Raw genomic sequence first — 27,554 nt, 5'->3', positions numbered from 1 at the left:
GAATTGTATAACTGTGCAGACGCAATTAAACAAACGTTATAAAAACAAAGACATCTCTTGGGCATTTTCACACCCAGTTCATGGGCAGCAGTTATTTTGAATTCTGGCGTGTTTCCCCCTGAGTTTGTAAATATATGAGAACACAGTAATCGCTCTTGGGTGTGGACCAAAACAGACGGCACTTGCTGAGAGTGAAGTCCCTTGGTATTTTTCTAAATTAATCCCAAAATGCTTCATTTGAATAGAGTGATACGACTGTGACCTGTTTGTGATGAGACACAACCACAGAAAGTACAGAGAGAGATGTGTTTTGACATGAATTTTACAAATTTCGCTGTTTAATCTCCATGGTCATTTACCTCACATACGGAAACGACAGCTCCCACGTGGCTTTTGTTAATTAGGCTTCACTTGAAATTGTGCCTTGTGTAATGTAAGTGAACCCTTGCAATGCAATAAAGTAATAAACTCATCTCCTTATTTACATTACAGTAAAAGGACTTCAGGTTTAACAACAGTCTTAATTAATTGGCCCAAGTGACAAGTAAATTAATTGTGTTACTAGCTGGCTGTGAGACAACCCTATAGTGTTTCCCAGAATGCCCCGGTGTCCCTTTTATCTCCTCAATAAATCTTCCACTCAATATTGGCTTATTGATTGTATTTTTTTTTTCTCTCTTGCACATCTTTGCATCTCGTCCTTAATCTGTCTTTTTCTCCTTGTTGCTCCATTACAAGGATCCCGTACTGAGCAGCATCTTCCCTCAAAGAGGGCCTAAAGCAGGGGGCTCGTCTCTTACCATCAGAGGCCGGAGACTGAGGACTGGACACCCGAGTGAAGTCAGCGTCCTAATTGGAGGAGTGCCATGTATTGTGTAAGTGTCTCTAATTTACCACAAGTTTTGACAAAGGGTTTTAATGTTAAGAGTGAAAAATCACACTTTTTATTATATAATTATTTGTGATAGAATGTCTGGACAGAAGGTTAAAATGTGAAATGTCTTTCTTTGTTTAGGCTAAACATCCTGGAGGATCAGATCAGCTGTCTGACCAGAGGCAGCAACAGAACAGGCGAACACGCCATCACTGTGCGGTTTGGTGGAGCTGAACGCCATCTACAGGGTTTGGTGTATCATTACACTCCCAACCCCAACATCACAATGGCCGCTCCATCCAAAAGCTTTCTCAGGTGCTTGTCAGTCTTGATAAAGCAATATAGAGGCTTTCAAGACACTCTATATTCAAACCATATAAGTAGAAGACATAGTGTAATTGCTGTGGTGACACTGTTAAGCTTTGCCTGGATACAGATAAGAGTTAAGTAAGATGAAGACGCCAAATCGCTACCGTTTAACAGCAGAGACAACAGGAAGGAATCTATCTTAAGAAGTAAATTGAAAGATGATGTTTGTCTCGTCTCATCTTCATCTGGAGACCACTTTAAGAGAAGAAGCTGATCTCTTTTTAGTCTAGATTTACAAATGGCCAGAAAACCTCCACTTGTGCTCAGGCTTTTACGGTGCTTAAAGGTTAAGATTTAACTCAGGATCCTGATGTATTTGTTGAAAAATTAGCAGGTTATGAGCATGCGTTACAGTAATATGCTGAGTTGTCATTGCCTTTTTGTTAAATTATCTCTTGAGAGGTTGTGAGCATAGACACCAAAATTATCCTGGTTTCCTACACGTACAGTAGTATGTGGGAGTAATATTGAATATTCGTACGGGAGTAGCATTGTCTAAAAGTGAAAAAATTGAACGTGACAAACTTTTGTGACATGCCTTTAAGAGGGATATTTACTACAAATCTGCAGCCCTTTGTAGATACTTAACAGTCAAATTCTGTTCACTGAAGGAACCTTTCAAGGTTGTTCGCTGGTAAAATGGAAAAAAGCGGCACCACTGAAAATTGTGTTTGGTCTCATTCAGTATGTATTTTCATGGGGTTTCTGTTTAATATGAGAGGAAGAGATGGAACAAGTAGCCACTTGATTTATCACTGCTGACTGACCATTGTGGCACAGGAAACTGCGTCTGAAATTTAATATCAGGGGGAAAACAGATGTAAAATCTGACATTTTTATCACACACACACAGAAGGAGAGAGACTATAGCAGAGAGAAACAGAGAGTAGAGACGGACAGACAGAGGGAGAGAAATGTATGCACCATATGAAAAGAAAGTTACTTTACAACGCAGTGGTAACAACCTGTTCTCACACGACTTAAACATTTTGTTTCTCCCAGTGGCCTTCTGCTTTTATGTCCTGATTTTTAATGGCTCACAACAGCTCCAGTCCAGTGCGATACGACAAAGGTAGCCAGTAACACATATCAAGTGAGCCTCTTTTATTTTACAGAATTTATATAATCAAAGGAATTTAAAAGATTTACCAAAAATCCCCCACATTAATTTTCATGACTTATTCAATCACTGATCCCTGACAACATCAGATTATTACATAATATCTCATTACAATATCTCTGATGATTGATTTCTTCTTGCGGGATGAATGCAGTTCCAAAAATATCTTCCCTTCAACTAGTATTGTAAGTTCAGCAGCAAGAAACACTTCCTTTAGAGCTCCATTACTTTCCAGGTGTGAACAGCATGCATCACAACAGCCCAGCATCAGTATTATTTACTTATTTACAATAGCTGCATTTTATCAAAATCAGATGGACTGCAGCTGATGAACTGCAGCTGAGCTTATTTAAATTGCCAACTACATTCAACACTTGTGGTTACAAAATACTGTACCCAAGACAGTGATTTGCAACAAGCTTACTAAATATCCCCCAAAGGCAGCAGTTAAATATGACATATGATAAATTAACTACCATGATCTTCTTCTTTTTCACTACTTTCCCCTGAAGTGGAGGGAGAATCATCAGAGTTTCTGGTCAGAACCTGGATGTGGTCCAAGAGCCAAAAATGAGGGTCACCCTCAGTCCTCCAGATACTCTCCCTCCGAGGAAGAGAAGGAGCATCAGTAGGGGGAATGAGGGAAGCCTGAGCAGAGGACAGGATCACCTGGGTCCACTGAGGAGATGGAGGAGGATCGTCCCAGAGGCAGACTGCCCCGAGGGTACACTCTGTCATGTCAAACAGGTTTGTATATGTCATTACTTCTTACTGTGATGATCATAATTTTCCTTTATAAACTGATATTTCTAGAGTGTGCCTAACGTATCATGTCATCGTTCCTTTGGTCTCCTCCACCGATTCCAGTACGAGTCTCGTTGCACAGTGAACAGCTCTTCCCTCATTTTATGTCCGACCCCGGCGGTCGGTCCAGAGGCCAGGAGGGCAAGGGTCAAAGTTCATTTCCTGCTGGACAGTCTCCATTTTGACTTCAGCACCGTGGGGAATGAAGCCTTCAGCTATGAGCCCAACCCAAAGCTCTACTCACTGAACCAGAATGACCCCAGCAAACCCTACCACCACAAACCCGGCAGCATCATCTCTGTTGAGGTGGGTGCCAGTAACCTTCATCTTCTTCTCTCTACTGGGTTTGAGAAATAGTCCCAGGCCTAAGAACAGCTTTATACAAACACAGTTTCAATACAAATGCTGTAATTATCAATACTGAAACAGAAAGGTCATGCTACTTTATGTCATCTTTTCCTTCTAGGGGGAGAACCTGGATCTCGCCATCTACAAGCACGAGGTGGAGGCTCGGATAGGGGAGGGAGTGTGTTCGGTGAAGACCCTGACACACAACCACTTGTACTGTGAGCCACCAGCCCAGCAGCCTTCAGTCACAGCCATTAAGAAACCAGATGGCATGGACAGTCTGCCTGAGTTCACAGTGAGTAATAATACTAAGAAACTGGAATTCAAATTCGGTGCACATTTACATTCAGTGGGTAAAGGATACAGTAGTAAATCTGTGTAAAAGGAACAACAGTGTGTGCTTGTATTTAGGGCCTGAGCACCAAGTGGTGCGAAGGCGCTATAGTAATGCAAGGAATTATTATTATCCAAACGAATTGCATTTTTGAGTGGCTAAAGGTGCTCGAAAACTCACAAAACTTTGCACATGTGTCAGCAATGGTGAAAAACTATGATTTAGGGGTCTTGGGCATAGCTGTGGCAAAATGGCTTGATAACGCCCTGACAAAATATCAAAGTTGAAGTCCCCACATAATGTTTCAAGTAGATATACCAAATTTGGTAGGCAGATGTAACATCTCCAGACTTAAAAAAGCCTCTTGGAGCCATACCGTAAACCCAACAGGAAGTCAGCCATTTTGAATTTACTGTACAATTTTTGTGCAGTTTTTACCATTTACAGGCATTGTATTTTAACAAACTCCTCATAGAGAATTAACCAGAGCAACTTCAAATTTGGTCGGTGTCATCTAAGGACGTTTGCATGCTAAGTTATTAAGCTCTTGAGTTTTCATGAAACGTCCTTGACATGGCGTACCAGTCAATTTGCATATTTCGCCATGAAACAAGAAGTGATATTTAACTCCTTCACGCAACATCCAATATTAATGACAATGTATATGCATGTCAGGTGACCTCCACTAAATGTGTTGCTGCATTAATGACCCACTTGTTTAGCACCGCCTACTGGCAACAGGAAGCAAGCCTTATGTTACAAACTTCCTTTAATTTACATGTAATTTAAAGTGTGTGGTATACATTTGTAGCAACATAATGTACGTTTAGTTTTCTAGCACCACATAGTGGACATAGGAAATTATTGTTATCTCCAACATACAATGTCCAATATTCATGAAAATGTATATAGGTATCTGTTGTACTCTGGTAAATGTATTGCTGCATTGTGCTGCTCCACAATAACAACACTTCGATTGCAGTATGCTATGACGTCCACAAAGGTGCAAGGGCCTGATCATCGCTTCTTGCAGCTTTAATTTTGTTTCATTTTTCATTACTGTTTAACTTAAATTTTCTTTAACACCCACACAAATAATGTCTGTCCTTTATTGTGTAAAAAGTCTGTCCTTTTTGCTTTCCAGGTGAAAATGGGGAACCTGAACTTCTCCCTGGGCAGAGTGCAGTATGACAGCCAGGCCCAGTCCACATTCCCCCTGGAGGCCCAGGTGGGAGTTGGGGTGGGAGCCTCCATAGTGGCTCTCATTGTGCTCATCATAGTCCTCATATACAGGTAAACACATACAGTACTCAATTATTTCATTTTAATTCCACTGACTTAACCTTATTGTCCTCAGCAGACTGCATTGTACAGTTGGTTGCACACTTAAGGATCATACTGTATATGCAGTTTGTAGTCCTACTCTTATGTAATAAGGCTTTATTTCTTGATCTAAATGATGCTAATTCATCATTGATGATTTTCAGGAGGAAGAGCAAACAGGCCATGAGGGACTATAAGAAGGTGCAGATACAGCTAGAGAACCTGGAGACCAGTGTGCGAGACCGGTGTAAGAAGGAGTTCACAGGTACCAATCCAGACATTCTCTACTAACTTTTAAACATAACATCAGCTCAATGCTGTCCTAAAATGAGGAAAATACTCAAACTGATGCTTTCATCTCTTTTCCTTCCCTCAGACCTGATGACAGAGATGATGGACATGTCCAGTGATCTGGTGGGTTCAGGGATTCCCTTCCTGGATTACCGGGCCTATGCTGAGCGCATTTTCTTCCCGGGTCACCAGGAGTCACCACTGAGACGAGATCTGGATGTTCCAGAAAGTCGAAGGCAGACTGTAGAGCAAGGGCTGGTTCAGCTGTCTAATCTGCTCAACAGTAAACTCTTTCTCACAAAGGTCAGCCAACAGGTTTATGTTTTTTTTTCTTAATTGAAGTAGGTTATTAAGTGATTTTTTTAAAAAATTTGTTACTGCAACAGATCAAGATTCTCAATTTTTTTTGGTGTAGAAACTGTAATGCAGATTTTCCATAACACTGTTTTTCCCAATAACTTGATGTCTCAGGTAGACAGGACAAATTTGCTTCACATCTTCTTATACCTGTTGTCCCTCCAGTTTATTCACACTCTGGAGGTCCAGCGGACATTTTCCCCAAGGGACCGGGCCTACGTGGCCTCTCTGCTAACTGTAGCCCTGCATGGTAAACTGGAGTACTTCACAGACATCCTGAAGACCCTGCTTAATGATTTGGTGGAACAGTATGTGGCCAAGAACCCCAAACTGATGCTCAGGAGGTGAGGAAAGGACCAAATATGTCAATTTCTGGAGTTATCCTTGTTAGTGGGTAAGGGGTTTCCTTTATCCATAGATTGTTATGTATTACTTATGTGTGTGCTTTAATTTTTTCCAGAACTGAATCAGTGGTTGAGAAGCTCTTGACAAACTGGATGTCCATTTGTCTATTCACCTTTCTGAGGGTATGTAGTGAAGTATTTTACACTTGACTAGAGCCCAATAACTTGAGGATGAAACTGTGAGACGCTTTGATTTTTCTTGTTATCCTCTAAAATACCACCTGAAATGACACTCGATATGAAGTAAATATTGTTTTACACACCCTCTGCCAACGCACAATAAGCACAGGGCCATGTATCCTACACACACTATCTATTTTGTCGAAGTTATATTGATAATTATATTTCATTCACTACATTTTAGCTCTATTTTTCAATATTTAACTTTGAGGGTCAAAACAAACATCATACATGAATAATTTAAATAAACTATCACATACTAATTAAGTAATACAAATGAGAATCAAATGTAATGCAGAGACACACGGCTAATCACAGCACAAAAGTGAAAAATGTTCTACTCACACCACTGACTTCTTCTGGCCTTTAGTGAAGAGAAGTCATCAATCAAGTCATTGAAGTCAAACTTGGATTTTGAGAAAAAAAAAATTCTCCCTTGAAGTCAGATGCGATCTTAAGGCAGAGTACATGTTTGGAAATGTTGACTGTTATCCACAATCCAGCATTTTAAGCTAAGTTCATCAGGTGTGATAAAAGGTCTGAAGTGAAGTAATGGAGGCCACTTGGTCAGGAGACCCATCGAATGACTCTTAAATTAATTGACCTTCTGTATTTATACTTGACCAGGAATCAGCAGGGGAGTCGTTCTACATGCTGTTCAGAGCAATAAAGCACCAGGTGGACAAGGGACCTGTGGATGCTGTGACAGGAAAAGCCAAGTACACACTGAACGACAACCGGCTGCTACGAGAGGACGTGGAGTACCGCACCCTGGTTAGAACACACACATACATTATATACTGTATATTAACACAGCCAGGGTTAATTAATGTGTTTACAGTGTCAGTGAAATTCCATCTCCCACAATTAGTTAATTACAGTATGTACTGATTTAAAGTCATGAACACACAATTATGGAAAATAATTGTGTATATTACTTAAAAGGCTGACTTTTATTTTTTGTTTTTCTTTGTTCTCTTTTGCAACTGCATACACATAAACATATCAGACTTAAACTAATTTGTTTAGGCCATGCTCACACACAGTAATCATACATACAGTAGTGGTGTATGTTTTACATTTCTGCCGGTAACCAGCCCTCCTGTACATCTCTCCAGACCCTTAATGTTGTGATGTTAAATGCTGTGGCCAGTGGAGGCACCACTTCCCAGACAGTGCCTGCCAAGGTCCTGGATTGTGACACCATCACCCAAGTTAAGGAGAAACTTCTTGAACAAACATGGAAGGGAACCTCATTTTCCCAGAGGCCGCACATTGACTCATTGCACCTTGGTAAGTGGTTCACCTTATCACCTTCTCCTTACCATCTTGATACAGTGATAAGTTGGCAGTAGATCTTAGGTAGCATTTGATCATATTAAAGGATGGAAGTCAGCAGTGTTTGATGTTTTTCATACTTTCAACAAATCCCATGAAAAGAACGAAAGTAACAATGAATTGATCCTACTAACAAGTATTGTCTGTGTATTGAAAGCCTGATATATCTTATTCCTCAATGCCATAGAGCTCCATTGTTGTCCAAAAACTATTAAAAGCTGAGAGCCACATTGTTGCACAGGATTACATGTTCTTTCATTACTCTACAATTTGGACTCAGAGTAAAAACAAAAATCCTCTGCACTGAATAAAAAATTGAACTTGTAGAGAAGCAACACGTGTGTCATATGTGCTTTTGTTCTAGTATCTTTGAGACTCACTCTTAAATAATATATAATATGCAGTTTTATGAGTTTACACAAACATTTTCCTTCCAGAGTGGCGTGCAGGCGTTGCAGGTCACCTAATCCTATCAGATGAGGACCTGACATCAATAGTGCAAGGCTCATGGAAGCGCCTTAATACACTGCAACACTACAAGGTCAGTGCAAGTCACATAAACACTAACATACACACACACATCAACCTAGCATGTGCAGAATAAAGCAGCTGTTAAAATAATTTCCCCACTGTTGTGCTACAATGGTGTAACACAGGTGCCTGATGGAGCAACGGTCGCCCTGGTCCCCAGGAACACCAAACATCACCTCCATGACAGCCATGACTACATGCCCGGAGAGAGTGAGTCTCATGCACACACACTCGTGTACACATGTCTTTATGTGTGCATAAGCAGCTGTATCAAGATGTAAGGGTAAGCAAATGTTGATCCATGCAGATCCTTATGCAGTCAGCTGAACAGAGTCTAAATAACCAGGAGAGGTCGCTGTTTGACTGTGTATATTTACAGCATGTTACAGTTGTTGAGGTGAAGTGTGAAGCTTAGAGTTGGTCTTAAACAAATTTCACTGTAGCAAAATAAGCAATATTATTGAAGATACCTGTATTCTTTGGACCCTTTTGTGCTCCTAATAATATAATGATTGTAACATTAAGAATTTGTGTTTGTAGTCACAAAAATCCACCTTGGTTTCACACAGTTTCAAAGCACTGACATCACGTGAACAGGAGTTAACCAACAGAAACATACTCATGCGACTGTTTGCTTCCTCCTATCAGAGACCCCTATGCTGGATGATGGGGAGGAAGGAGGAGTGAGGCTTTGGCATCTAGTGAAAGCGAGCGAGGAGTCCGAGCTGCCCAAGCACAGGAGAGGCAGTCTGAGGGAGAGGGGTGGAGAGAGAGCCAAGGCTATCCCCGAGATCTACCTCACACGACTGCTTTCCATGAAGGTAACAGAGAGAATGCGAGTGGTGTCATTCAGTAATGGTGGTACTCACTCACATTTGAAAAGTTGTGATGTTCAGGTCAAAATTATCCGTTAAAAACGTTTACTAAAATAAACTCTCTGTATTAAAAAATTGGTTCTTCATTAGGAACTCCATGACCCTGGCTTATTTTCTATGAAGAACATTTATCACAGTGTATGACACACACAGTATCCCCTTTCAAATGTATGTCTTTAATCTGGTGTTGATAAAGTTTAAATTCCCATATTTGTCACTCACATCTGTTGTGATGTTAGACATGACACACGGCCTCCTGTAATAATATATTCACCTCATATAACCTGGGACAAGAGCTCCTTAAATGGAAGATGACAAAAAAAATGTGGTGCTGTAGTACACTACACAGAGATGGAGAGTTTTGTGGCCACCAGCACTGTAAGGCTGTAAGGCTATCACTGTAAGTGATCACACTGGATCATAATGGCTCAAGAAGTGTGGACAATTTATAGAGCCACAGCAAATAAAAACCTTGCCATGGCCACTTCATGTCTTTTACAACAGACTGGATGGTTTGGCAAACAGTGCTTTTGTCTCTTGTGGATGGTTAGGCAAGGCACTGATAACACCTCATATACAGAGCAGACAACATGTTCCTTGACAAAAAAAAGTATAATACTTTACCCTTTAAGTTCCAGAAAAATTACATTTTGAAAATAAATTATGTTATCTATTATATTTGCTACCAATATACAGTGTGTGATATATTTAAATGCACATTTTTATGTCTGTTTTGACTTCGAATGCCAATTATGTCCTGGCTCAATTTGACCCACCTAATACCACACAAACGTTGAGGGTATGGTACACAAAGATATCAATACATTTCAACATTCACATGGAAATTTTGACACTTAAAAAACGAATAAATTATCCAAATGTATGAGACAGAAGGATATAGAGAAACAGAAACTTTACATCGGCAGAGTAGGAATCATTCACAGGAGACGCCTCCATTTTTGCTCTAAGGGAGCAGAAAGTCATTTTGCCATAGATTTGCACTGACGCTTATCAGCATAAAGAAATAATTAATTTGGTTGTTTACACATGGTTAGTTGAGTGCTGTAAGTTATCTGTCCAACTGTAAACAAGTAACTTAAACTCCACTGTCCAGTTGCAGAATGGAATATAAACTTTTTAGCTTTTGTTTAATGAGAGCATCTTTTCTTTGTTTCATGCTTTATTTATCTGTTTGACTCTGTCTGCTGTCTCAGGGCACTCTGCAGAAGTTTGTGGATGATTTATTCACTGCGATCCTCAGCACCAGTCGTCCCGTACCTCTGGCAGTCAAATACTTTTTCGACTTGTTGGATGAGCAGGCTCTGCAGCACAACATCACAGACCCCGAGACCATCCACATCTGGAAAACCAACAGGTACCTGGCCCAGCAGCAGCTTAAAAAAGGTTGTTTGGAGACAGAGTTGGAAGACAGGATGGGTCACAGGCCAACTCCTGGTGGGCCGCCATGTGAGAAAAGTTATAAACTTCAAGGGGAATTTCATCTAAAGGTTTAAGAACCTCTTGTGTCAGTAAAGTCTACCCACACAGAACATATGGACAACAGTGCATATGCAGCAATGCATCGTACAGACCGATGTGTGCATCAAACTGTTTACTTAATCCCACTTCTGTTGGGAGGCAGGTTCAAAACAGAGAAGAAAATGAACATAAAATCATATGCAGGTTGTATGTACAAGTATTTTGTATGTTCCAACCTTCATGTGCTTTGTGTGTTTGTGTTACCATGATTACAAAATTATTTTGCATCAATATATGAGCTTTTGTATGTGTTATCAGAAGATGTCTTGTTATATTTTTGATGATAAAAAATATAAAAATGAACTAACCGTAACTAACTGCATGGCTACATGGCTTACACCGTTCACTTAGATGATCGCTCTTAGTAGTTCACAGTCAGCACATGAATTTAATAATAGTTTGGCTTTTGAATTCATCCTAAAATCACCCACAGGACTGTCACACAGTCTTGTGGGTGGTCCGCTTTGTTTTCACACCACAAACACCACAGACCTGATTAGTCTGGTTGTTTAGACAGCCCAAACAAAGCGCACTCAGTTCTTTGAACCAAATCTAACAGGTTAGTTGTGAAAGCCCCCTTAAAGAACCTTCTTGTGTTTCCTGGTTGCAATCTGAAGAAAAGATTCATAAAAGCATCTTTTTTCTCTGCTACTCATGTAAATATTCTGTTTTAACATACATTGTAAGCAGCAGATCTGTATTTTACTTGTGCATCCACTTTCTTCTCTTACTAGTTTACCACTGCGGTTTTGGATCAATATCCTGAAGAACCCACAGTTCATCTTTGATGTGCAGACCTCAGACCATGTGGATGCTGTGCTGTCTGTCATTGCCCAGACCTTTATGGATTCCTGCACCATCGCTGACCACAAACTGGGACGGGTGAGCTAATCATCCTAAGGCACTATAGAACAGTATTATTTCATATTGTTGTAGCTACACTATTAAATAAACAAATCCAAAAACCACTATGCCAGTACTATAAGGTATAATTATATTACTGCACTTTAGCACAATAATATGACACACTAATACCATTAAGAGTTGTTCAATACAGGAAATATTGAAGATGCATTCCAAAGCCAAAGAAAGGCTTTGGATAGGGAAGTTTTATATTACCCGTTTTTATGATATTCAGGACACGTTTTCCCCATTTGTCTTCCTTGCACAGGACTCTCCCATCAACAAGTTGCTGTATGCCAGAGACATCCCGCGCTACAAACAGATGGTGGAGAGGTAGGAATATGGCAGCCAGTCGCCCCACTGACCCCAGGCATAAAAAACACTCTGGAAAAGAGGGGAAGGGGGGGGAGAAGGAGAGAGGGAGGCCTAGGACAATCTGTCAGTGCCAGACAGAGGGTAGACTAAGCCTGCAAGGCTTCCATGCATGGATGGTCTGAAAGCAGACTGCTACACTTACTACTGTCTGCTGCACATTAAACTCTGCAGATTACGCTGGTGATGTATTAAAGCTTCACTAGACAAGATTTTTATGTAACAAATATGCCTGTTTTATAAGCCTTGTTAGACTTTTAAATCTAATTTACAAAAGATGGCTGCCGCAGAAAACGATGTTGTTCTTTCTCTGCAGCACTCTGTAGCAAAGTACTGTATGATTAATTACATTTATTCCCACTTACATATAGTATAAGCTTCAGATTCATCTTATTTACTCAAATGAAATTAAACCTGAATCAATAGAGACTGTGCACTCGCTAATGTTACATATTTTACCTTTCTCTCGATTTCAGTCAGAGTTGCACAGTACTTGTCATGGTGTGTAAAATGATCTTCATGTCTAAAAATCAGTGGATTGTTTTAATGAACACATCTAATTTTTGTTCTATGACATATTTATCAGTTTCACTTTCTCTGCTTTGTCTTAGACACACTGCAGTTTGTGGGTAATTTATTAACTGCGATAGCAGGGACAGTAAACATGATTACTGAATACCCTAAGAGTAACTTAACAGAAACTGAAATATAGTATACTCACAGTGTGGACAGTACACCCTGACATCACTGCTGGTTGTAGCCTGAGGTGCAACGGATCTTAAATGAATAAAGACGTCAGTGTAAGAATGCCTTTATGCCTGGTATTACTTACAGAAAGTTACCTCTCACTGCCAAGTCTGCCCAGAGTAACTTTATATTAAGAATATTAACCTCAATATAGCAATTTTTTTCCAGTTATTGTCATTATCATTTGTTTCATTAACAGCACAAACACCACATCTCTACAGTAAAACATCTGTTGTAGCTTATATTTAAAGCTGCTCGAACCAATATTGTATCACTAATGGAAAAAATGACTAATGTGTAATAATGTCAATATAATGTGAAAGAAGTCGCTTGTAGTGATGAGCCGACAGAGAATTATCACTCCCCTCATCTATGCGGAGCATTTTAGTGTCTTTCAGCTCATTGTTTTGGTTTCACAGCTCCCAACTTTACTGTTTGATTCAGTCTAACACCTCTCATCACTGTTGTTTCTGACTACAGGAGGCTGACATTCTGGCGAGTTAGTGAACCAAGTGGAGAATTTAGCAGACAAAGAGCCAGATATTTCCCTCCAAAACATAACAGAATATTGGATTTATATTTGTCAGGTCACTTGAAAACAAGACTCCAAATGAATGCTAATATTTCTCCATGTCTTCTGGATGTGTAAATAGGTGACTGTTTGCTAACATGTTTCACTATATCAACTTTATAAGGTGATAATATGTGAGTGTTGTGTTGACAGCATGTTGTGCTGCCCCCAAAAATCAATTAATGCAAGTTTAAGCTAAAAAATATTAGAGGTATGAATTAAACATGTGCCATTACAATATTGAATCACACATTTATTGGCAACTGCAGTTGCAAAAAACATGATACAAACACTGATTGAGCAAACAACATTTAATATGTTATGGTTATTTGCTCAATGAATATAAATTGAGACAGCACTATTTGTCTGACAAACTGACCTGAGTTTGACTCTGCTGTGACATAAATAGCTCTGCTTTTTATAAAACTCTTTTCCCTCATTCAATTTGCAGTACGGTTGTTTCACATCACTTTGTCTGTGGACATATGTTCTCTCTGCAGTTTGCGGTCAGGATGAGGTTAGGGGGCTTTGTATGACAGATGCTGTAAAATAGTGTAGGGTATTTAAAATAAAATAGAGGACAAGAATAGAGACAGTGTTAATTTTACCAATCATTCCTCTCTTTATCTCCATACAAATTTATTCATCTCTTCCCTCTCCTCCTCTCCACACAGGTACTATGCAGACATCCGTCAGACCATCTCTGCCAGTGACCAGGAGATGAACTCAGCTCTGGCAGAACTCTCCCGTGTATGTCACCCGCTCTTGTTTTCCCACTTTGCAAAAATAACGTTTTTCTTGCCTAACAAGCTATATGTGGAGTTTGAGATAAAATATGAATGGTAGCATTTGCGGTTTTAACAGTCCTCCCCCCAACCTGATGTTTCTTCACTTCTCTATTTTTATTCTCCCAATACAGAATTATACTGCTGAAGTCAACTGTCTTGTGGCTTTACATGAGCTGTACAAGTACATCAACAAATACTATGATCAGGTGAGTGTCACAAAAGTGCAAGTATGTATGTACTGTATGTTGTGCTGTTGTTGCATTTTAATCTAGATTGCATGTACAAACATCAGTACAGCAGTAGTAATGCAGTACCACTGTAGGTAAATATTAATTTAAACACTAAACATTAATTTAATATGAAACACACAATTTAATCCATTCCTTACACTTGCTCTTGTGTTTTTGGTTTTTGAAATGCTGAATATCAGTCTAACTGGAGCCCCATGCACACAGCTTGGGCATGTTGAGAAATCCAAACTTTGACAGACCTGCCACCCCCTGTTACAGTTGCTAAGCTATGATAAGACAATCACATTAGGGAACGGTCAACAACATAGGTGTCCCTCAAATCCTACTTCCACTCATAAAAGGATAAGTCCATTATCACACAATACTTCATACAGGTCTATTTAAGTAATACGTTTTAATTTTCATCCAACTCTCTCCATCTTCTGTCAGATTATCACAGCCCTGGAAGAGGACTCAACAGCCCAGAAGATGCAGCTTGGCTACAGGCTCCAACAGATTGCTGCTGCTGTAGAAAACAAAGTCACAGACCTATGACCCCCAAGGACGAGATAGATTCTTCTGTTAACCTTAAAGACATAGTTGGGAAAAGGTCCTGTCTCCTGGAGAGAAAAAACAACATTCTTTTCTACACAGAGGACAAAGGATCATTGTGGCACATAATGTGATTTTGCTGTCATTTTGACAGACTGATATAATCTCAAGAGGATTGCTGACACTGGCCATGTTTCCTGTCCCATGTCTGGGACGTAAGACTCCCTATAAATTTCCACAGGTCTAACACTGGGAGTTGCTCTGAGGGGGAAAAAAAGGAGAACATGTGAAATCAAGCACATCAAAACAAAGGAACCTCCTCTGAACTTTGATATCTTTCGCAAAGGATTTCCCATTTTGTTTAATTCAAATTAAAGGGAGACATAATATGAAAATAAATTGTTTTGTTTTTTTCTCTGACTCTGTCTTGATGGACTTGAAGATTTCTTTGACAAACTGCACAGAACATTCCTGCAAGTTTACAGCTACAGTTATTAGCCTTCTGCTGAGGAATGAAAAACATAGGCTGGCTGGATGAAGAAACGGTGAACATGGAGGAAAAGGGAAAAGGTGGAGTTGAACATTAACATGGACAGCCGTGGAGTTTTCTACCACATTACGTCGAAGTCTTACATAAGGGACAAACAGATAATGACACTGTCAAAGTGCTGTGGAGGCCTAAATAGCCGTTCATCGTATCTGAAGGATGTTTTTTCATTCTGCTTTTAACTTCCTTAAATCATTCTTCCAAGTCTTACTCTATGCGAGTTCAGTTAGCTGTTATTGGACAGTTTGTAGTTTTGTGTGAACAGTTTCCCAGGACAGGCTTTCTTTTTCATTTTTTCAGCTTTTCATTGCCAGTTGTCCTTTAACTGTTATTTATAGATGCTGCCTTATGTAGTTGGAACTGAAAACCAGTGTTTTGTAAGTGTTGATTTTATTAGTACATACATGAATACATTCAACCTGCTTTCTCATGTTGACCAACTGCTATTGTGAATGTTTCTGTTGATTAGCTAATATTTTGCAAATGTTTATACATTTTTAAACAATTGTAAAAATTTGTTTAATACATTTGTCCCCATGACCATTTAGCAGAGGTTCCTATAGCTGTTTTATAAACTGATCCGTCCTTATAACAGTACCATGAAATTAAAATCTACACATAATAAACCATATCTAGACAAAATTAACACTATTATAATCTAATCCAATTTAGTGAAAAGACATGATCTTATTGCTCATGCAAGAACAAGCCTGACTTACTAGGAAATAAGTAAATTTATGAATGAATGAATAAATAAAATGTGCAAAGGAACTGAAAAATATGGCAGTTAACGAATTCTTCAGTTTTTATTTTATCCTTTGCTGCCACTTAAAAAAAAAATCCTCAAGTATGGAAATTAAGGGGAGTCAAGCAACCACCATAGGTTGTCTTTGAAAAAACAAAAGTGTAAATCCTGAGGTGACTGTAAAATAAATAATGTGTAATTAAGTCACTACACATTTATTTGTTTATTGTCATTTGTCTATTTGTGCATTTTATATATTTATATATTTGTTTTTAGCCATGCTGGCAGCATCGCTTATGGAAGACAATACTGGTCTGTCAGTGAGGTGATCCCTCACCGATATTCCACTCAAGATGAATTGTAATAACTTTAGCAATCCGCTGACTTTTCAATTAGTGCCATTATCAGGTCAAAATTTTGTTTGTAATACACCAAAGTTTGTCCAATACTTTGGTTTATTACCTGAAAATAATGACATTCCAATCAGTCTCAGCTTTACTTGTGTTACTTGTGTTACTTGTGTTACTTGTGTACTTGTGTTTAGTGGGACTTTGCATTGATGAAAACACTGCTGATGTTTAAACCATTTAAATTCTAATTAGCCAATGTTTGAACACTAACACACTTTACTAAGATGGTCATCATGGTAAACATTATACCTGCACATCAGCATGCTAGCATAGTCAATTTGTCACTGAGAGCATGTTAGCACGCTAACATTTGTACTTTACACGAAGTAACTCTATACCAAAGTAAGCGTCACATAGCTGCTAGCATGGCTGCAGACACTGCATCTTGTCTATTAACTGTATGTCTTGTCAATTATTCCATCATTCATTTATTTATTTTCTGATGAGTCTGGCAGGTTTGATCCTCCATATTGCTTGGAAAAACGTTTTTTCAGCTCTTGTCCAGTACTAAATATACTCTTATTTTTGGACTTATGGCTTTTCATGTGACCCTTACCCCAGTGAAGTGCTGTCTCTTCCTCACGGTCACTTAACTACAGCGAAGCCAGTCATTTCAGCTTCACCTGCAAATGCAGTCTGTAAAAAAAGCCCATTCAATGTTAGAGCCCTTTCTAGGTTGAAGGAAATCAAGGAAACTGCTGCCTCCACTGGATGTGGACAGTTGTTAGAGCAGAATTGCTGCTAGTTATCAATTTCTCACTAAACAGCTGAATCCACATGTTTTGCCCTTATTTAAAGCTTTAATTTCAGTTTATATTTTGGAGTCTTACATGGATGCCAGATCTGAACAGAGCAACACTGCACTTCTTAATCTTTTTACAAATTCTTCTTTTTCAGATCTCTCAAGACTAAAATCAGACTAGAAAATACGGTTATGAAACAAAGGTGCCTGCGCTCCCTGTCTTTTATTAGTTTTTTTCCAATTTAATTTATTGTTTATTTATTTTGTTACATATGTTGTTGGGTAGTATTTTCAGATATAAAAATATTCATGGCCTTCCCAATCAGATGTTACATCTGATTTTCTTTGTTTTTTGTTTGTTTGTTTTTTAAGAAAAACCAAGAGCCTTTGTTATTTTTGTACATTTTGGTGTTTGTTTGTTTGTTTGTTTATCTACTCTCAAGATAGTTGTGAGTTGTCATAAATCAAAATCAAATTTGCAGTCAGCTGTTGTAAAATTCTGGTACAGTTTCCAGTCTCCATTTTAATTTTGCAAGCAATCACCATGCACAACAAAAAAAAGTTATGACCATGCTTTGCCATGCACATTAGTGTTACTAGTGGCTTACTTGCAAAATCAGTTCAGATGTTTTTCCATTTTCCTGTAGATACATACTGTTCTTAAGTAATCCTGACTTTAGCACTCTCTAACTAATTGATAGGATGAACCTAACAACAACTTAATGTGATGTGATGCAATAAAGTGGTCCCAATGTTAACAAATGTCTGTAGTTATTATTATATTGTGCAATGGATTCTGAAAATAGCTCGTCCTTTTTGTTAGTTCATTTGTGTTTCTGTCTGTTGATTGCTAAACATATATGATTCCTGCCTTTTTATTTCAGTTTTGATTGGCTCGGGCTATAACATTCTTTCATGTTTTTCCTTTTTCCATTTTTGCTTATTGTAATTAAACTTTGGGAAATGATTTGACCATTACACTTCAGCATTTATAAATGCTGAATGGATAGCAGACAATTTGTCTTGTCTTGTTTTGAAAAAGCACAGGTGTGACCAATAACAGCTCCATTGCCAAGTATGCCAGAAAGCCATACCACTGAGCCACCATGCACAATAACAGGGGCTGTGAACCAGCCCTGGTACACCTAAAAGGGATTTGGCCATTGTTAATGTTATTCTTTACACCTGGTTTGTGGACAAGGCAATATAATAATAGAACATGTCTGCCTTGAGAAAGTTCTACAAAAGGTCAAAACAAGGTACTATTTGTTGCTGATTGGTCATGAGAGAGAGAGTGTATCAGGAGGGATGGCATGTTTATTGTTGCATAACAATGCCTGTAAAAAATCAAGTTGACCCACTGTCAGTTCTAGGTCTTTTTTAAGGCAAACAATTTGACATGTCACAGCAGCAAAAACATAGGTGTAACTAATGATATAAATGAATAGCTCCAGTCAGTTTTGTTGTCAGTAAGCCACACCCATGAGACAGCATACACAATACCTAAACCTTGCCACCAATACGCCTAAATGGAGTGCAGTCATTATTAATGTTATGAGTTACACCTGTTTTGACAGGTCAACATTTTTGTTTGAGAAAGGTCTTTAAGAGGTCAAAACAAGGTGATTGACTGGCTGTGAGAGCATTGTGATGGATGGCATCTGATGTTGCATGACAATGCCAATGAAAGAAGAGAAAAAGGAATACTTTTATTTCAGCAGGCAATTTGATGTCATAATGCAGCAGGGAAAGCAGAGGTGAAACTAATAACATTAATGAATAGCTCGGGTCCATTTGCAGTATGTGTGTCAGTAAGCTCTGTCAGTGAGCCAGTATGCACAACAACAGGATGCAACTAAATAGAATACAGGTATTATTATTATTATTATTAGTTATACCTGTGCTTCTCCTGCTTTAACATGTCAAAATGTTAACTATGAAAAGCCTGTTTTAAAAAGAGGTATGTCTGTGATGTGTTTTAGAAAGACATCAAGTTTGTTGTTACTAATAGATGAACTTTCTAGTTCTACTTCTCTGCTGCGTTTTCTATTTCCTGTCATCAGTGAGCCAGGCTGCAGACTCCATATTTGGACATCCTCTCTCAGTGGTGTCTGGGAGCGTGAACACCTGTCACACACAGCTGGTAATGCTATACTTATATATGCACGGGTCTCTAGATGACGTTATGTTGGCATCCCAAACAAAACAATTTCCATGTCGTGTTCTGGCCAGAGACAACAGTTAAAAGTATCATTAGTATCAGTTAAAACACTGAGGATCAGCTAAACATCCAATCAGTCAGTGTGTGAGTTATCTGGGGACAACTGTGTCTTTGTTTGTTTTCTCATGACTGGAGGGTGATAAAATCTCAAATTTGTGAAATCTACCCACCCTTGAAAGTGTTTAATGTGTGTGTGTGTGTGTGTGTGTGTGCATTCAACCGTTAAACCACAGACAAGCAGGATCAGTGTGTGTGTCTTAAATTAGCAGCAGCATCACAGCAAATGAATGCAGGTCACGTTTCTGTCCATGTTGGACAGGGGTGGAGGGTCAGATAGGCCAATCCGAAGGTCAGGGAGAGTGTGAGTGCATGTAATTCCTTTCAAAATTCCAACGATAGCTATGATCCTCTACAACGAGCCTCAGAAAGCCTTGTCCTGACAATACAAAAGCAGAAAATATGTATCATGCTCTTAAAAGTACCTGCACACCAACAGGTGTCAACGTTGTTGCCTGTATTTTTTTCAATGTACGCACAATGGCAACTTTGCCTCTGACCCTCACAGCAGCAGCAGAGGGGAGCCATGAGGCTGCCGCTCTTAAGGAGTGCAGTTTGCCACTTCAACAGAAATTGAGCATGATCAAACTTAAGGGTTTAAGGTGGTCTGAAATTAGGGTTGGGGCCAGAACAAGCTGTTCTTTAGATGTGATCAACAAAATCTTAAAACTATTTGTAAATCTGACTGGTATCCTGTGTTGGGATGCTTAATTTGGAGTGATGTAGTAGTCTCTACATTTGGAACCAGTTAAAACTCTGGTGCAGTATTTTGCACAAGCTTTAGAGAGTGATTTTCAGTTTTTGACTTGCAATATAATGATTGAATTATGCAGAATATACAGTTTAAAATTAAAAACAAACAACAAATATACAACATAATGTGATTAAATCCTTATCATCAATACAGTGAAAATTCTTTAAATTACTGATCATCTAGCCTATCAGTAGAAACTGAAATCTTGGTGCAGATGGCCAAAATTAGTTTAACATAATTATGTATGGATTTCTTTATTATGAATATATAATCTATTTACAAAGCAGTCAAAGTATGTATACACGCTTCACTGACGCCCAGGGTTGGGGAAAATAGACTTCGACTTCTTCTTCTTCTTCAGTTTTATGCTGTATCTATAAAAGCACCAACAAACTGAATTTCAGCATGACACTGTTGATTTTGCTGTAGATTAATAGCAACCCTGCATTTGCTCAGTAGTACTGGAGGGAAGGACATTGAAAATATCTCAATGACTCCCCCTACTTCGTCCATCGACTCAGCAATTGAAATGGGGAGTCAAAGGTAATGCACTGGCCGACGCACGTCCATCAGCAGCCCATGACTCCTATCCACTAACATTTGATTGGTGTCTTTACTATTTTCTTGCTATCGGGATTTTCTAAAAGGTCTGACTTAGAATCTCCCTGTAAGAATCTTAGTTATCAATGGTTTAAGATCTGGGTAGGTTTTGGTCACTTCATAATTAGTTGATCTAGTTTTATATCAAGTGTTTAAGTACTATTTGGATTCTGGTTTTCGGATCGATCTTGTAACTCATAGTATTTATTTTTTTGTATTCATTTTCTGTTTATTTTTTTAGGACACATCTTCAGTAGTGCACCTCAGGATCACCGGATGTTTCTGCCATTATCACTAGACATCCTCATCCAAGGGAGGCCCTGCTGAGGTTGGTCGAGCCCGGGGTGTGTCCCATAGCCAATTGATTGGAGTTGTAACTGTCGTTCTTTCGGTAAGTCGGTCCAGGTAAGTAAAAGGAGTTACTAAGATCGGTCGGTATTTAAGTTAGAAGATAGGTATTAGTTGTTGAGGTGCTAATTGTTCCTACAGTAAGTATTTAAGGTAAGTAGGTATCTTTTAGGTAGGTATTTCTATCACGGTAAGTATTGAGGTAAGCATTAGGATAATGGTAAATAGGGTAGGTATTAAAGTATTGGAGGTAAGTATTTGCACAGCGGTAAGTCTTAGAATAAGGTAAGTAAGGTAGGTATTACTGTAGGTTAAGGTAGGTCCCAGACTAACTTAAATTATTAAGGTAAATATTAGGGTTAAGTATTAAGGTAGGAGGGAGGTGAATGTTGCGTTGCATTTGGGTACATAGTTAATCAAGCAATTCTGAAGCTAACTGTATAGGGAAATTTTGGGCTGAGGCCCTAGAGCGAGAGTAGGTAGGTCTAAAGGTAAGTTAAAGGTTTCTTAGGTATTTTGGAAGTCTCAGAGATTGGATCCTTCCAGGCTGTGGTTGACTCGTCCTCCAGAGTTTCTTTAGGTTCTATGGGCCATAGGGTTGTCCTAGGTCCCGGTGCATCCGCGGCCTAGCTGGACTACGGGATGGAGAACTTAGGGGTTGTGAGAAAATTTGCAGGAGACACAGGGGGGCCGCATACTTACCACCTGACCGCCGCAGGCTATTTGTTAACACCGCTAGGTTGCCCTAGCCTGGCCAGTCAGGTCTGAAGATCCTCGGTTTCGTGACTTTTAAAACCGGGTTGTGGAGCCTATGTCGCCTGTGTTCCATACACTGCACAACCCAAGGAATTACTGTTTTTAAGCTAACAACTAAGCAAAAGTAGTGGTTTGTAAGGCAATTTCCTGTGCCCCGTAAACCGCACGACCCCAGGAAATGCATGCTATCTGAGAGAGCCTAATTTGTAGATTAGGATTTTGTAGAAAACTAATTGTTGAAAAGGCAAGATTCTGTGTTCCATACACCGCACAACCCCAGAACTTGCCATTCTAGATCTATGGAAAGAAATTTTTCTACGTATAAAATGAAAAAGATGCTGTTTTTAAGAGCAATTTCCTGTGCCCCGTACACCGCACAACCCCAGGATATGCCATTATACTCACCATTATACTGCGGGAACAGAAATCAGTGTCATACTGAAATTCAGTTTGAAGGTGTTATTTTCTACTTTTACAGCAAAATACTGTTACAAGCAGTGTAAATTAACAGTAACTTGTGTATTACTGTTAATTTGAACTTTTCACAAGTGGCATACTTACAGATTTTTACCGTAAACAGCAAAATGTACGACATACTACTCGACACACTATTGTGTAACTGACTACTAACAGTGAGGACTACAGTGAGTTTCAATTAACAACAACTGAATACTCAACAACTAGTCAAATCACTTGTATGTAAGTGCATAGTCTATTGGCAGAAACAAACACATTACTGTTCTTGGTTTGTGTGGTACCCGTGTTGGTGAGGAGCTTGGTGGCCTCCAGTACCTTCTCTGTGTAGACTCCAAGTTCATAATTATCCATTTCAGAAGTGACTGGGTTGAAAACTCCGGCAGCACGGCCTCGAACAGCCCCAGCAGTACAATCCAAACCATCAACATCTTTCTCCTGCAGAGTGATGACACTTATTCACGTCCTCTAGCATGTGGTTCTCTGGGACATAAAACAATGATGCAGTTAGTTATATGTTTTTAGTCAACCACCTTGTTGCAAACATGCCACGTGCCTGCCTGGATACAAAAGTTAGAAGGTAGTGCAGGAATATATTCATTTTTTTTAACCTGAGACATGTCACTGTTGAGTAGATTTGGTTTGTCAAAGACACTAGTAGAGCAACAAAATAAGCGCAGCAGAAACGTCAGTTCAGACCACTGTGTTAAACTAACTGACTGCTAACAGTGAGGACTATGGTGAGTTTAAATTTTAGATATTTTTTTCACAAACCTTGTTACTTGACATAATTACTCAAACAGTATTTACAACAGTGAATATACAGCCATTTGAATTGTGACCTCAAATGTTAAGACAAATTATACAACTTCAAAGTGTTTCTTTCAAACCATGTCTCACTTTATTAACATTATAAATGAATGATGTTCATAATTATAAATTAATAGAACAAAGCATAGAGTTTATTCAGGTAGTTAAACATTCAAAATTCATTTAAAATGTAAACATTCAAACAAGTAGTGTAGTCTGTCTGAATATTGTACACAAATAAAGACAAAATATATCAAAATACTAAGCTAAATAATTTGGTTTGGGATATAAATAGCTTGACTCAACCAGTGAATACTGAACTGTTACTATTGAACATACTGTATGTTTGTATGCTAAGTCCTTCATATATTTTAAGTTAACATCCGTTGTCATTTATTTTTCCTCGTAGGCTCAAGTGAAACATGAGTGCTGAGGTTCCTTGAGCTTCAAAGAAATCTCAGTATGATGTATGCTGAAATACTGTTGGTATTGCTTGAATTATTCCAATGACTATTTCTTGACTCATCAATTAATTGTGTTGTCTATAAACTGTCAAAGTAAGAAAATACACCAATTTTAGTGTCATTTGCAGAAGCCCAAGGGAACCTTCAAATGTCTTGTTTCATCCGACCAACAGTCCGAAACCCCGAGATATTCAATTCACAGTGATGTAACATAAAGAAAAGCAGCAAATCCGCATATTTGAGAAACAGGAACCAACACATTTTTGGCATTTTTTCTTGTGAAACAATTCTATAAAATTACGATATTATTACTGATTAATTTTCTATTGATCAACTTTATCAATTTAGCATTGTAGCTCCACTTCAAACCCTGTCCATATTACATTTGAAGTTTTTACTTGACTGTTATTTTGTAAACTAATCAAAAGTTCACATTCCTGTGTTTTGTGCATGTCTAGGACTAAATCACTCACTCACCAGAAAGCAGCTATTGTATTGATAAGTCAGATAAATATTTACATTTTGTATTTAAAAAGTCACTAAAGCATTTCATTGTGAAGTCCTTGTTAACTGGAATAATTAGCAATTAGGACTGTAAAACAAATTATTTCATATTTTTTAATAAATCTGTTCCCGCAGGATCAAATTGACTGACATTGCCCTTTATACAGCAATCAGAGGTATGTTTTAAATTTGATTTTCTCTGCATCAGGAGTAGTATATTTGTATTGAATTATTCAAGAATATGTAGACTCAGTGCTTTTTATGTACTGAGCTATTACCAGACTGAATATCTGTCTGAACCCTGTTCAGACCAAAAATAGTCTGTATTAGTGTTGGCATGTTGCTTCAGGTAGCAGTGATGATACAAGAAGTCCAGTTGGAGGGATAGATCCATGTGTTTTGAGACTATTCAGATGCCAAAACACTGCATCACACTTTATAATACCGCAAGTCAGTATTTTACAACCCTGGCAAGTTTGTAAAGTCTGGAAACATGACCGCAAACATTTTTATACATATAATTCTCAAACACTGGCTTGGGCAACTATGGTTGTTTACAAAAAAATAGAAACATAATAATTATATTCTTTTTTGGAAATTACATTAGTCGAACAAAATGTTCATGAAAATGAGATGCACTTTGGCCCTTCGTAGTCTCCCGGTGTATCAGTGCAAGGGGTCTCTGAGTTCTTCAAGACCAGCAGTGTAACTTCTCAGTACACTCACAGAAATGTCAATATCTATCAGTACAGTGTTGACATAACATATTGTATGGGAAAGGAACTTGAACGCTTCCTGTAGCATTCTTAAAATTTAAGTAGATTCAAGGATAGGTTTGGACTTTTCAAGTCTATTTAAATACAATATTAAAATGTCAAATGTATATCGACAAAGTTATTAGTGGGCGGAAATTATTTGTCCTATCTCCATGATAGCCATAAAGCAGTCCCTTCCTATCAGGTAGGATGAATCTCTAACCAGTCTGCAGAATAACATTGAATGTGTTTTGCCAGTTATCAAGCGGCTCCACATGATCACAGCTGATGGAGGCCACTGTCCAGTGAGAGCTTGATTCTAACTGATGCTACCTGGATGAGATGTCCCAAACTGACCCGAACTGTACCCCACTAGAAAACTGTGCTCCCAGAATGCAGGCTTACTGGTGGTTCCTTCAGTCTCCAAAAGTAGAATGGGAGGCAGAGCCTTCAACTATCAGGCTTCTCTTGTGGAACTATCTTCCAGATTCGGTCCGGGGGGACAGACACCCTCTTTACCCTCTCTAAGAAAAGGCTTAAAACTTTCCTTTTTGATAAAGCTTATAATAAGGGCTGACCAAGCTCACCTTAGACCAGCCCTTTGTTATGCTGCTATAGGCCTAGACTGCCGGGGGACTCCCACTGATGCACTGAGCTCCTCTCTCCTCCTCTCCATCTGTATGTATTCATTTACCATTAATGCATGTTACTAACTTGACTTCTTCCCCGGAGTTCTTTGTGCTTTCTCATCTGCAGGAAACCCCACGGACCACACTGACGTGGGGATGTCCTTCTCTTGCTGTTAGTCATGTATCTATTGTTATTGTTGTTGCTGTTGTTGTTTTGCTTCTCTGACCCACTGTGTACAGCATTGTAAATAATTTTTTAAATATATTTAACAGCCCAGTTTCTGTAGGGGCGGATGGCATTTTTTTCCAATATCTTTCCTCCTGTTTCTATTAAGAGTTATGTCAGTGATTTGTATGTTTGTTTCTTTATGTTTAAATAGGTAATTTTAGGTTGATTAGCTGTACTTCCCTTTTGTTTGTTGTTTTACTGTTAACTCACCCTGAAACCACAACTATGAAATAAACATTCAAAGGCTGCAAAATTCCTTGTTGCTGCTGTTTCTTGGGAGCTGGGTAGAGGGAGTGTCATTTTCATGTAGCGCCAGGGTTTCTCTGAGGCCGGGTCATAACAGTATATTTTTAAATTCTTCTGCTTCTCCCAGTTTAAAGGCCCCTAATGATAGACCTACAGAGATGTTTTTGCCTATTTTGCTTGATTAGACCTCTACTTTGGAGTGTGTGGGCCTGTATAGACTGTCTTTGATTGACATCTTCCCTAAAGAAGTAAAACACATTTCCAATCCACTGGAGATAGAAATATGAACATATATTCTGACTATACAATATATATCTAAAAAACACAGCAGTAGAGTGGACAAAGGAGTCATTAAGTTTCATTCAGCGTATTCTGTCCACAGTAAATATCTGTATTTTTTAAAAAAAATTCTTTGTAGAATAACTAAAGGGTTTTTTGCCGTTATTTGACGGTAAGTGTTTTTTTTTTTTTTTTTTTTTTTTTTTTTTTTTAACTTTTTCAACTTTTTTAACTTTTTTTTTTACATTAAATTTAAAGTAAAAAAACAGAATGTTGCCTTAATTTTACATTCAGTAATGGGATGGGTATTATTTGTATTTTTTACATAGAATTCAATGTAATGTAACATTCAAGACCTTTAAGTAATTGAAAAATCTTGTTAAAAAAACTATAATATTCCATTACATTAATTTATAGATTACAGCCTTTATTTTATGGTGAATATTTTTAATAAAAATAATTTACTGTGTTTTTATGGCATTTACACTTACACGTGTGTGAACTTGGCTTGAGTGTGTAGCTGTCTTCTACAGGTTAGTAAGAGTTCTGTAAAGCGGCTCCTCCAACACTAAAAACATGATTTATTTATGGTTTGAAGAACTTATAAGTACAAGAAGGTGAATCAACCAGTTGCCAATCATCCAGTTGCTTTCTCATCCTTATGTTTTCAGTGTTTATGATAAATGTCAGGTTATATCATGAAATATTAGAATGGATTTTCAGAGGTAAAACTGGAACAAAAATGGTCATATAATCACCTGATATTTATCCCCCACTAACCCAGTGATCTAGATCCATGCAGATGCTGTTTTGATGTCTCTCAACAACACACACACACACACACACATGCTTTCTGCTCCTGCTGGAAGCGTCTTCTTACAGCTCTCTGTAAATGGAAAATAGTAAGAGCCAGCAGGGGCTTTTCCAAGATTACACAGTAATAGCAGGACACAGGAGGATGGATTACAAAAAATCTTGGAACATTAATGCAGTGCAATACAACAGCTTACTGGGTTAAGTTTTCTTTGAGAATTTTTATCAGAGATGTTGGTCCATTAAAATGTAACAATGCCAATAACTGCAGTCTCACAAACGATGGTATACTGTAGCTGAATTCATCAGCTGGCCCCATTT

At 38.5% G+C, this 27,554-nt stretch overlaps 1 protein-coding gene across 3 annotated transcripts in view; it reads left to right on the top strand.

Annotated features, from left to right (window-relative positions):
• LOC122982705 (plexin-B1-like) overlaps positions 1 to 18,052 on the top strand; it is a 65,330-nt gene extending 47,278 nt beyond the window's left edge. For all 3 annotated transcript variants that reach the window (XM_044352202.1, XM_044352204.1, XM_044352203.1), the window contains exons 19-39: positions 739 to 875; positions 1,016 to 1,189; positions 2,876 to 3,110; positions 3,231 to 3,473; positions 3,634 to 3,810; positions 4,994 to 5,142; positions 5,337 to 5,437; positions 5,549 to 5,766; positions 5,986 to 6,164; positions 6,281 to 6,347; positions 7,032 to 7,178; positions 7,523 to 7,697; positions 8,180 to 8,283; positions 8,399 to 8,483; positions 8,922 to 9,094; positions 10,363 to 10,523; positions 11,422 to 11,569; positions 11,859 to 11,923; positions 13,955 to 14,030; positions 14,200 to 14,274; positions 14,749 to 18,052. In XM_044352202.1, the coding sequence (XP_044208137.1) occupies positions 739 to 875; positions 1,016 to 1,189; positions 2,876 to 3,110; positions 3,231 to 3,473; positions 3,634 to 3,810; positions 4,994 to 5,142; positions 5,337 to 5,437; positions 5,549 to 5,766; positions 5,986 to 6,164; positions 6,281 to 6,347; positions 7,032 to 7,178; positions 7,523 to 7,697; positions 8,180 to 8,283; positions 8,399 to 8,483; positions 8,922 to 9,094; positions 10,363 to 10,523; positions 11,422 to 11,569; positions 11,859 to 11,923; positions 13,955 to 14,030; positions 14,200 to 14,274; positions 14,749 to 14,853 (2,994 nt within the window). In that variant the 3' untranslated portion in view covers positions 14,854 to 18,052. The remainder of the gene's footprint in view (positions 1 to 738; positions 876 to 1,015; positions 1,190 to 2,875; positions 3,111 to 3,230; positions 3,474 to 3,633; positions 3,811 to 4,993; positions 5,143 to 5,336; positions 5,438 to 5,548; positions 5,767 to 5,985; positions 6,165 to 6,280; positions 6,348 to 7,031; positions 7,179 to 7,522; positions 7,698 to 8,179; positions 8,284 to 8,398; positions 8,484 to 8,921; positions 9,095 to 10,362; positions 10,524 to 11,421; positions 11,570 to 11,858; positions 11,924 to 13,954; positions 14,031 to 14,199; positions 14,275 to 14,748) is intronic.
• Positions 18,053 to 27,554: the final 9,502 nt, after the last annotated feature.

This window comes from Thunnus albacares, chromosome 5 (assembly GCF_914725855.1).
Source record: "Thunnus albacares chromosome 5, fThuAlb1.1, whole genome shotgun sequence".
Taxonomy (NCBI): Eukaryota; Metazoa; Chordata; class Actinopteri; order Scombriformes; family Scombridae; genus Thunnus; species Thunnus albacares.
Note: the sequence above shows the minus strand (reverse complement) of the source record. Positions and strands in the feature narration are given on the sequence as shown.